The sequence below is a fragment of the Balaenoptera borealis genome, assembly GCF_965194805.1.
Source record: "Balaenoptera borealis genome assembly, chromosome: 17".
NCBI lineage: Eukaryota > Metazoa > Chordata > Mammalia > Artiodactyla > Balaenopteridae > Balaenoptera > Balaenoptera borealis.
The window spans coordinates 41,211,735-41,224,266 of NC_138876.1; the positions used below are offsets into that span (position 1 = coordinate 41,211,735).

Genomic DNA, 12,532 nt, shown 5'->3' on the forward strand with positions numbered 1-12,532 from the left:
AGAGCGCAGGCTCAGTAGTTGTGGTGCATGGGCTTAGTTGCTCTGCGGCATGTGGGATCTTCCCAGACCAGGGCTTGAACCCGTGTCCCCTGCGTTGGCAGGTGGATTCTTAACCACTGTGCCACCAGGGAAGCACTGATTTTTAAAAAACTCTTAATGTATATAACCAAGAAGCTGAACAAACTCCAAGTAGGATGCATACAAGGAGATCTACTTCAAACACATCAAAGTAAAAACGCTGTTATCAATAACACCTAATGTGAATAACAATGCAACCAAAATGAAAAGCATTTGTGCTTCAAAGGGCACTACCCAGGAAGTGAAGTGAACCCACTGACTAGAAGGAAATACAATTGTCCCTCCATATCCACAGGTTCCTCATCCCAGGATTCAACCATGCCATGATTTAGATTGATTGGTTTAATATGCAGATGCCAGACCCCCAGATACAGAAAACTGACTGTTGTATGCCATTTTATACAAGGGATTTGGGTATCTGCAGGGTTCCTGGAACCAATTCCCCAAGGTATACCAAGGGACAACTGTACTGTTGACCCTTGAAAACATGGATTTGAACTATACAGGTCCACTTATGTGCAGATTTTTTTCAATAAATATAATACTATGTTTATGTTCTGCAGTTGGTTGAATCCACAGATGCCGAATCTGAAGATACGGAGACCCTCTATGGGCCTTGAGTATCCACAGATTCTGGTATACACGGGGCATGGCGGGGCAGGATCCTGGCACCAAACCCTCATGGATACCAAGGGACAACTGTATTTCCAAATTACATATCTGGCAAGGGATTTATAATCTAGAATTATAAAGACCTTTACAATTCAATAATAAAAAGACAACCCAGTTTAGAAATGGGCAATTTATAAATGAACATTACTCCAAAGAAGATATACAAATGGCCACTTAACACACAAAAAGATGTTCAAAATCATTAGACATAATGGAAATGTAGATTAAAACTACAATGATATACCACTTCACACCTTACTACAATGCCAATAATGAAGAAGAAAGATAATAGTAAGTGTTGGTGAGGATGTGGAGAAATTGGAAATTTCATACATTGTTGGAAGGATTGAAAACCAGTCTGGCAGTTCCTCAGTTACTACAGTTATCACATGACCCAGAAATTCTACTCTTAGACATAAATCCAAGAAAAATGAACACATATATCCACCCAAAAACCTGTACACAGGGACTTCCCTGGTGGCGCAGTGGTTGAGAATAGGCCTGTCAACGCAGGGGACACGGGTTTGATCCCTGGTCTGGGAAGATCCCACATGCCATGGAGCAACTAAGCCCCTGCACCACAACTACTGAGCCTACGCTTTAGGGCCTGTGTGCCACAACTACTGAGCCTGCTGCTGCAACTACTGAAGCCCATGCGCCTAGGGCCCATGCTCCACAAGAGAGAAGCCACCGCAATGAGAAGCCTGCCACTGCAACGAAGAGTAGCCCCTGCTTGCAGCAACTAGAGAAAACCCCGTGCACAGCAGTGAAGACCCAGTGCAGCCAAAAATAAATAAATAAATAAATAAATTTTAAAACCATAAAAACTTGTACACGAATATTCATAGCAGCATAATTCATAACAGCCAAAAAAGTGGAGACAACCCAAATGTCCGTCAACTGATGAATGGATAAACAAAATGTGGTATATCCATACAATGGAATATTATTTGGCAATGAAAAGGGATACATGCAACAACATGAATGAACTTTGAAAACATTATGCTAAATGAAAGAAGCTAGTCACAAAAGACCACATATTATATGATTCTATTTATGTGAAATGTCCAAAGTAGAACTTTCTGTCCAGAGACAGAAAGCATATTAGTAGAATTTGCTTGAGGATGGAGTGGTTGTGGGTGACAGCCAAAAGGTGTGGGGTTTCTCTTTGGGGGTGATGAAAATATGCTAAAATTGATTGTGATGATAGTTGCACACTCTGTGATTATACTAAAAACTGTTCAATGGCACACTTTAAATAGGTGAACTGTATGGTATATAAATTATATCTCAATAAAGCTTCAACCAAAAAAGGTTCATATATAAATAAAAGACAACTTAAAATTCTAAGAAGAATTCTATTATAGAAACAAAACAAGGAATGTGATTAAGCATGAAATAATTTCATTCTTGATAGAAGTACATTTAATGTTACAAAGTAAACTAGTTCATAACCCAACTCTTTTAAAGGATTTATGTTTACTGAAATTAACTTTTATTATTTTGCAAAGATGTAGCCTTAGTTACAGGAAGAACACAATCTAAATATACATTGCTGTAGATGTGATTCAAAAGTCAACATACATAAAATCAGTTGTATTCATCTTTGTTAAATAGCTGTACAAAGCTATTAATTTAAAATATGAAAGGGTTGTTTATGAGATATCTTACCCCATAAGTATGGAATGCATATTTCTTTTTGATACTATTATCTCACTAAATACAGTGGTCAGATGTTCAGTGTACCTCTTATAAAACTGCACATAAGGGGCTTCCCTGGTGGCGCAGTGGTTAAGAGTTTGCCGGCTAAAGCAGGGGGCACGGGTTTGATCCCTGGTCCAGGAAGATCACACATGCCGCAGAGCAACTAAGCCTGTGTGCCACAACTACTGAGCCTGCGCTCTAGAGCCCGTGAGCCACAACTACTGAGCCTGCGTACCACAACTACTGAAGCCCACGCACCTAGAGCCTGTGCTCTGCAGCAGGAGAAGCCACTTCAATGAGAAGCCCGCACACCGCAACGAAGAGTAGCCCCCGCTCACCGCAACTAGAGAAAAGCCCACGCACAGCAACAAAGACACAGCGTGCCAAAAAAAAGAAAACTGCACATAAGATTATATATACCAAAATTAGAATGTTGCAAATTCTAAGAGACTTCTAAACAGAAATGATTCAGAGATGCTTTTATGTTAAATTCAGCAAATATGGTTCTAAAATGCTCCCCTTTTTTTTTTATTATGGAAAACAAATATAATGCTTAGAAACCTTAATGGATGGAAAATGGCTGAATCAAATACATTCCTTTGCAATTTTCACAACTAACTTTATTTAAAGTATTAATTTTACACATTCAAAAACTAAATAATGAGCTATTATTTCAATAAGAAATTGTTCAATTTTACTTGCAACTTTTCAGAGCTGTCATTTTAATACATATTGGGATCTAAAACTATTAGCAAATAGCAACAATAGAGAATGTATATTTTAAAAACTGGACAAATGAGATAATATATTGAGATGTAAATCAGGAAGTAGTTATTTGCTTTACAATAGGTTCTTAAATACACAGAATAGTTCATAATATATGCCTTTTAAATATTCATGCATTTAAAATAAATTTACCAAGAAATTGATTTACATACAACTTTTAGAAACCCCAACAATTTTATAAAGAGAGACACTACTTTTACCCACAAAAGGCAACAAAATGTTTTAACTGTTCAAAAATAGAAAGGGCCAAAAAACAATTGATTTCCCCAAAACAACAAAGTTTAATAAGATAGCTATTCACTGTTCCTTTCAAGAAATTAACAGCTTATTTTTTTAAAGCATATTTTTCAGCCCCAACTTGTAACACACTTTGACCTCCATTTCTACTTTTCCTTGAATCAATCTAGACTGTATGGAAGAGTGTCATAACATTAGGCTTTTACCAATTTGGGTTAATGTCCTGAAAAAACATGCTGTTTATATATTCAGAAAGTAATGAAGAAAAAAATTTAGAAGTGCAATGCATACTCCATAGGCTGTAAAACCCTACCAGTCTAACAAAAAGCACCAAGACACAGATGCCAAACTTAGAGAAAATATAAACCAGCAGAGCCAATATCACACACCTTATCAAGTAAGTTTTACTTGTTCGATTGTTTGACATTTGAGAAGCTAAATAAATTAATTTAGCAGGCTAGAAATCCCATCACTACCCTTAACAAAGATTTGCTTACCAATGAATTAAAGTTAATAGTGAAAATAGCATAGTGAGGATTGTTTCTCTGTGCTTAATGATGAGGAAAAAGTTACCAAACTTTTCTTATGAAAAAGTAAGAAATGGATAATTGTTTTTGAAAATAAAAAGTAAACTTTTATTTACTTTTAACCTTCTTGTTTTAACCTCCTTATTAAGGCACTTATTTCAATAGTTTTGCAACATCAAGGGCAAAGTATCTATGTTTTGTATTTCTTTGAGAAATTCCTTCTACCCCAAACCCATAAATTTCGCCCCTTTCACAGTAGATCTTTATTGTCATACCTAACAACTGTAAGTTACCCAAATGGAATTACTTGCAGAATTCTTAATCATTTCTTACTCTACAAATAAGGAAATTAATTAAATGCTCAAAGTTTTCTAGCACTATTGTTTTAACTACAGCTAAGATAGAAGCAAATAAGCTTATCTTTCATACCCATTATTATTATTTCTATAATAAAGTTCACATTTTTCTTTTCAACTGATGCTGAGTGAAAAATTCATTATTTAAAAAAATTCAATTAAAAACTGATCCAAACCTATTTTATTTAAGAAATAAGTTGACAGAAGCAAAAGCAACTTACTAATATGTCAAAAAAAAAAAACAAAAAACATACAACAATCAAAACTAATTCAGCATATTTGATCATAAAGTAAATCAATAAAAATTCAATTAAATATTTCATGCTACGTAGAAAGTAGGTTGTTCTATTTCCCTTTCAAAATATGCAAGCTGACTTTTAAATTACATTATTTTACATGCTCCCTCTAATTGTAAGTACTACCCTGTGACTATTCACTGTGTACTTAGGTAACTATGGTAATATTTTTGTAAGGCTTGATGCTAAATACTAGTGACTCACTATTAAGATGTACAGAGAACCTGAAATAACCTGCCTGTAGCTATCTTAACATAATTGTTAAAAGTTATATAAAAACGTGAAATGAGAACCAATAAAACTAATGCACCAGACATATGACACTGCCATCAAACAATTCTTAAGCTCCAAAAGAACAAAACATCTTAGAGCTAATCTAAGAATGCATGTGCTTTTGTGCTTTTAAAATATATATTACAGAAAATAAAGAAAATGGAAAGACGTTCCTTTCTAATGTAGTAATTTAGAGTAATGAAATTGCAATTTTTACAGCACTCTAACAAGTGAAAAATTTTTAAATCTGTTCACTTAACAGGTGTATAAGGTAAAACTGAACATGTATCCCATCTTATTAAAATGATACATCCATCCTGAATCTCTTTATAAGGCCAAATTAATCATTTAGAATTTCTTTTAATTAATAATTAAAAATATGAAAACATTTAACTTAAAGGAACATAACAGATTGTGGAACTGTGCTCTGAATTTTATTATAATTGTCATTTTGCTCTTAACGTTGAAGATTGTACCATCGTTTCATAAATAATAGCACTTGTGTTTTATCATAAATACACCTCTATGCAGAGGTATGTTGAACAGCATCTGCACATATCTCCAGAAATTGTTGCTCATTTTAGTTGCTCATATTCTCATTCTGATAAAGATTTAATTTTTTACTTAATACTTCAATAGGAAACATGTGAATAGATTATATACTCCATATCCATATTTTTAAAAAACCTAAACAACATTCTTTTATTTTTTTCTTATTTTTAAATTTTGAACATTCTTTTAAATGTCTGTTTTAAAAAATACATAGGTAACAAGAGTTACTGTTTTATCATGATTCAATTGGTATCAAATTTATGGGCATAAGTGAAAAAACTAACCACTTAATAGTCATAAAGTGATGAAATGCAATATCATACACTGTATATTACTAAGAAAATGCTCATTTACATAAGCAGCAGATGAGGAGAGCAGTATCATGGAAAATCTGGATATATCTTTATGTATATCCTTAAAAATCACTTTCCTTTATACAATTTCCATTTTAATTTAAATGCCACAAATTTTCAGTGAACATTTAAATTAGTTTTTTATTGTAATATTTCAGTTCTATTATACACCATGAAATACCTTCAGAAACTGCCTTGAGGGAAAGAGTAATTCTTTCCTTCTATTCTATATCACATTAAGTATTTATTAAATGTTATATTTGAGATATATACTCTGACCTTGAACATATTCAAATTCAAGACTAATGTTATGATGGAATGAAGATTTATGAGGAAAATTTTACAATAGTTTAGAAGGTAAAATCTTTAAAGACCATGTAGCAATAAGGAAAACACCTGGCTGGAATGATGCAGAATGGCAGATTTGACATTTTACCGAAGTACAGTAATGTTTGATCTTCTTCCCCCCACAGAATTCTAGATCCAGTTAACAGCAGGAGGGGAAAAGCAGCAGCAACATTTCAAACGTCCATACTCTGATTTCCAAAAGACACCACGTAGGTAGAAGAAAATTGCATTTTACTTCAGGTGGTATAAGTCTTTGAAATGAAGGCTCTGCTATTTTTCAAGACTGAAAGGATATCACGGTGTTGATTTTATATACAAAGTAGGATCTGTTCCAGTATACTCTAGTGAAATAATTCACATAAGGAGAATAGTTAATTTTGACCTCATGACAAAATCTTCCATGTTTTGAGTAGGTTATCTTGTCACCTTCTTCACAAACCACCTATCAAACGATATGAAACAAAATATTAAAAAGCTTATTAAGCTTACAGGAGAAATGCAATCAACGTACAAGTGATGATGTTTATATGAAAAAAAAATATTATTGCTAAACATGGACTATCTCACATTAGTTAGCAAACATCTCATATTGTTCAGCAAATAAAAGCCTCTTCATAAGAGTTACCGTGTCCACTAAATTCTTGAGCTTCCCATTGAGACTGAGAAATCAGTATAAAGTGTTTTCCAATTTTTAAAAGATTTAATCCTAAAATTAAAAGGCTATGTCTCCATAGTCTACTATCATTCCTCTGAAGAACCTTATCATGGAGCCTACCAAGGCTGAGAAATGGACATATACTCTTAATGTATATTCATACTCTTCTCCTTGTGCAGGACTGACTCACATTAGTAAGCAAGTTTCTGTGACTTATCCAGTACAATCCTTTACATTTTCACCTTAATGAGGTTCACTAAGATAGCTTAGCTAGCTTGAAGAGTTTTCTATAATAAAATACTAAATATTATTCTAATGCCTAGGAAAGATGTCAGAGAGTCAACTGTAAGAATAAAAGGATGGATTCGCTTTAAGTCCATGCCAGGCATTACATGAAAGAAGAAGTAACCTGATCTCCAAAATGGAGCAAGAGGGTAGCCAAGAGCAGAAGGATAAGGCTCTAGACAGCAGATGGCAATACAGCAGGAATTACTGAATACCTGATGCTTACTAAAGTTCCATTTTGTCACCAATGAAGCCAAAGACCACAGATATCAAGTGCCAACAGAGAAAATTCAAAATACATGCAGCAGAAAACAGAATAAGTTTATAAGATTAAGGGGTCATGAAGAGAGGGAAAGGTGGAAATCATAAAAACTAATTTCTCGGGACTTCCCTGGAGGTCCAGGGGTTAAGACTCTGCGCTTCCACTGCAGGGGGCATGGGTTTGATCCCTAGTCGGGGAACTAAGATCCCACATGCCGCAGAGCGTGGCCCCCCCAAAAAAACCAACAAACGAATTTCTCACCTCCAAACTGGTCTGGGATGATTATGACAAAGAGCTAATTAATTAGGAAGGGAAAGAAAAAGTCCTGGCTGCAACATGAATAGAATATGCACTCCAAACAAGAATGACCTACTGAACTTTGCCTAAGATCCTTCACCCCCAACTTTCCCAGGAGTAAAGGCACCCTTTCCAGTGCCTAATTATCAGATATACCAACACTAATTACCAGATATGCAAACTCCCCTGTCAGTCTTAGTTGCTAGGTATACAGTATACACTGTAGGCTGAGAAGTAAGAAAGCTTGGTAAAATAGCTAAAATCAATGAAAACTTAAGATACAGTTAAATCCTAACAACTAAAGTAGCTCTGAATACACTAATGTTTGTGGATAATAGGGACTCAATGTACAGGACTGTGTCAATTTAGTAAGCAATTTTTCTAGATATGTATCAGATTACAAGAAATTTCTCAACATAAGAATATAACAAAACAAACGGCTGCTCTTTATGTTAAAATAAAATCATCATTCAAAACAAACTATTTTTTGTTTATAAATGTTGAACATGCACAAGTACAGGCAACAAATAAGGAATTGAGATATTGGTAAACTTTTTTTTTTGCAAAATTGCCCAACTTTTCTTTTGTACATTGAAAAAATAGTTCCAACTACTTTTAATAAGCTCCCCCCACTGTTATATAACTTTTAATTACATTCTTAGTTAAGTTCCAAAAATAAAGCTTGAAGATACTTTTATAGGTTTAAATAAAGTCATTTTTCTCAAAAAAATTTCGTTTTCCGAATGGTTACTTACGTGGCCATTTGCAATGTCTAATAAATCTTTAACCCTACAGCCTCTCACGGGTCCCACCTCACTGCAGATAGCATCTTCTACAATTAGGTAATTAGCCTTGTAGGATGTCAGTATTTTATAAATATCCTCAGCAGATCGCTTTGAATAGATTTGATAGATCTGAAAGAATATAATTAAAACAACAACTTTAAAAGACATTTAAAACTTCTGTTTATCAAAATTATACATTAAGCATCTACTACGTTCTTAGTACTATCTGTGGAAAATAATGATATTCACTTGATTCCTTCCCTCAGGAAGCTTATATTCATCTGCTATTGGCCACTTGTGTATCTTCTTTTGAGAAAGGTCCATTCAAGTCCTTTGCCCATTTTTCCCCAGTTTTATTGAGATATAATTGACATTTAACATTGTGTAAGTTTAAGGTGTACAACATGTTTATTTGATATGCTCATATGTTGCAAAATGATTAGCACCATAGCTTTAGCTAACACCTGCATCATGTTACATAATCGCCATTTCTTTTTTGTGGGGAAAACATCTAAGATCTACTCTCAGCAACTTTCGAATATACAATACAGTGTTATTAACTATAATCACCATGCTGTACATTAGATCCCTAGAGTTTATTCATCTTATAACTAGAAGTTTGTACTCTTTCACCAACATCTCATTTCTCCAACCCTCCCAACCCCTGGCAACCACAACTCTTCTGTTTCTATGAGTTCAGCCTTTTTAGATTCCATATATAAGTGATATCATAGAGTATTTGTCTTTTTCTATCTGACTTACTTCACTTAGCGTAATGCCCTCAAGGTTCATCCACGTTGTTGCAAATGGCCTTTGTCCATTTTTTTAACTGGGTTGTCTTCTTATTATTGAGTTGTAATTGTTCCATTACTTTTTTTTATTACCATGTATCATAGTATTTTATACTCATTTTATACATGAGATAAAGTCAGTGAGGTTAAAAATAATTTGACCCTTGTCACAAATACTGAAAGAACAGGGATGCATGCTTAAAACTCATGTCTTGATTACGTGGTGTTTTTCATTACAATTTTGCTGACCTTATTAGATAATAAACTTTGGATCTTATCAGATAATACGTTTTTCAGGTTTTCTGAAATGTTAACCTTGGATAACCACAAAAGTTAGGCCAAAAGTATCATATACTGTTTGTTATGAAAATACTGAGATTTGCAACCTAGATTGGACAAGATTCCAGTCTATCTGCAGAATATTCAGCAGCTGCTTACTACATGGTATGGTTGCTGTCTATCCAGCAACTTTAGGTCCAATGTCCATTGAGGTGCTAGAGATACTCATTCTGTGGAACACAGAATGTTAATAAATCAAGAGGAAGTTTCTCACTCACTTCACTTTGTTAAATAAGTTCATGTGAATGGTTCTATCTTATCCACCTTATACTTATTTATAGTTCTTTATATATATTTTTACTTATTTTTAAGTTTGGGGAAACTGTAACATACTACTGGGGCATATAAAAAACACCTCTATGCAATGACAATAACATTACTGTTAGACTAGAGTGAGGTTTCTCAACCTCAACGCTATTGACATTCTGGGCCAGGTAATTCTTTGTCAGGACAGAATGGAGGCTGTTCTGTACACTGGAGGATGTTTTAAGAGTATCCCTGGTCTCTACCCACTAAGTGTCTGTAGAACCCCTCCCCTAGCTGTGACAACCAAAAGTGTCTCCAGACATTGCCAAATGTCCCCTGGGAGCACCATCTTCCCAGGTTTGAGAATCGCTGGCCTATAATCACTGATTATAAAGATTAGTCACATGTTATGAATTATAGACAGTGTCTAACTCAAATGGTATGGTCTCACTTATGGAGTTCAATTTGAATTTTATTTTAACAAAAAATTTATTCAGTACTTGCTATGTACTAGACACCATATAGAAAGACCAAGATTTGAAAAAAAAAATGGTTTCTATTCTCACAGCCAAGTCACATAAAACTAAAAACTCTAAAATGTTTAAATTTAATTAGAACCTAATTAGAACTCTGACCTAATTATAAGTGATTCTGAAATTCTATATTAGGACAAAGACCAATCAAAAGACAACAAAGAAAACAAAGCCATGTCAGAGTCTGTTGGTTTAAATCCACAAAAAGTAAAGTTTAGGAATATGCAGTAGTGTATCTTCTAAGCAACACTACCTTTTCAAACGCAGCAAATACTAATCAGAGGCAGCTGTTGTCTCTCAGGTAAATCACTGCGAGGTAGATCTCCCGTCTCTGACCTCTCCCCTGCTTCAACTGTTCCCTGACCTTAATTAACTCTAAAACAGATCTAAGGTTCCACTCCTGGGCTTATGAAAGGTCTTTGATGACTCCCAAATGCCTCCAGGGCAAGTCTAAATTCTTAAGCATGACCTTCCAGGTCCTCCAGAATTTGGCCTTATTTTATTTTCCAGTTTCATGGCCAAACAAATTTCAAGACTCATGTGACTTTTTTAACCTGGAATCACTGTATTCTTTTTCCAAACAAGTTTCTAGTCATCCTTCAAAGCCCAGATCAAGCAAATGCCCTTTAGGAAGACTTGGATTTTTGTAGGCAGAACTGACTGCTCCTGCTTTTGAACTCCTCTCTACTTTCTGTGGTTATATGTGAATGTGTGTGCGCACATACAATTATAATTTAATAGTACATATTAATACTAGCTAACATTTAAATTTTACTGTTTCAGGCATAGTGCATTATCTTATTTAATTCTCACAACTAGGAGGTAAGAACTATTATTACTTCCAGATTCAGAAACTTGCTCAAGGTCATAAAGTTTAGAGTCTAACCTTTGTATTAGAGTCTAACTTCTATACTGCTATACTTCCTTCTTAGCTTAGAGTATACTTAAAAACTATATGAAATTCTCTCCAACTGAAAAACAGAATATTTAGAACTCAGGTTCAGTTGGTCATTACCTTCAGATATGAAGTTACCATTTAAATCCATACCAAACATTCAAAATAATACATTCTCTGAACAAGAAGCAATTAGATACCATACTAATGTTATACTAAGTTATTAATAATAGCCCATAATGAAAAATAAATCAGTGTTTTATAAGCAATAATAGAATTTTGGCTTGGAAATACAAAGTGTATAAAGACATTAACTGAAAGCCTTCCTTCAATAATTTGATTGAGAACAATGATATTCTCAAAAGAATGCTTCCCTTTATAAAATATTACACATCAGTCCCTTGAAACCTTGTGGGAAATGAAATGTTTCTCCTAGAAACATATCCATACTTTCCATAAAACAAAGAACTTCATATTCTAATGTTGGCCTCTCGATTAAATGTATTATACAGCTTTTTTAAAACTAAAGCTAATTAACTCTTCTAAAATTGTCTGGATTTTCCTAGCTAACCAGGAACATATGCATCATTACAGAACTATACTAAGGAGTCATATAAAAATGATCCAAATGTAGAATCTAAAATGCCTTACATTTTCATTTCTCTTGAGAAGATCATCATCATTGTAAAGAGGCAAGCTTGTCACCATCCATCCAGTGCATAATTTAATCACACCCATTAACTGTGGACTTCCTGCAAAAACAGCTGCAACTGGAGCTTGCCTTCTGCAAAGAACCATAAAGATTCACACACTGAAAAGGTAAGTATACTATTTAGATCACTGATTTATATCAATTCTGAAATACCAAGCAACTTAAAATGTATTGCACACTTAAGTTTCAATGTCAGTTTTCATTTCATTTCATTTTTGGATTTATTAAAAAAAACTGAGCATCTATTATGTGCCAGAAACTTTTCAGAGTGCTAAAGATAAATAAATACTTAAAAAAGAGAGGTGGGAGGACAAGGTCCCTGCTTTGAAGAGGGAGCAGGGGGAGAGGATAAACATATAGGTCAGGTGGTAATAATGCTATTAAAAAATAATGCAGGGTAATGGGAGTGACAATTCAATGCTGATACTGTGAATTCTCAAATTCATCTTTGGCAAATATTAATCACCAGAACCCAACTCCTTCCAGATCCATCTATCCTCCTGCTCCTTCCCTACCTTTACCCATATGTCTATCTCCAGATAACACATGA

The 12,532-nt window shown here is 34.3% G+C and overlaps 1 protein-coding gene across 9 annotated transcripts in view; it reads right to left on the reverse strand.

Annotated features, from left to right (window-relative positions):
* Nucleotides 1–4,991: 4,991 nt before the first annotated feature.
* DPY19L4 (dpy-19 like 4) overlaps nucleotides 4,992–12,532 on the reverse strand; it is a 59,122-nt gene continuing 51,581 nt past the window's right edge. For all 9 annotated transcript variants that reach the window (XM_082363304.1, XM_082363306.1, XM_082363305.1 and 6 more), the window contains 3 exons: nucleotides 11,922–12,054; nucleotides 8,437–8,595; nucleotides 4,992–6,624 (listed from right to left, as the gene is read on the reverse strand). In XM_082363304.1, the coding sequence (XP_082219430.1) occupies nucleotides 6,460–6,624; nucleotides 8,437–8,595; nucleotides 11,922–12,054 (457 nt within the window). In that variant the 3' untranslated portion in view covers nucleotides 4,992–6,459. The remainder of the gene's footprint in view (nucleotides 6,625–8,436; nucleotides 8,596–11,921; nucleotides 12,055–12,532) is intronic.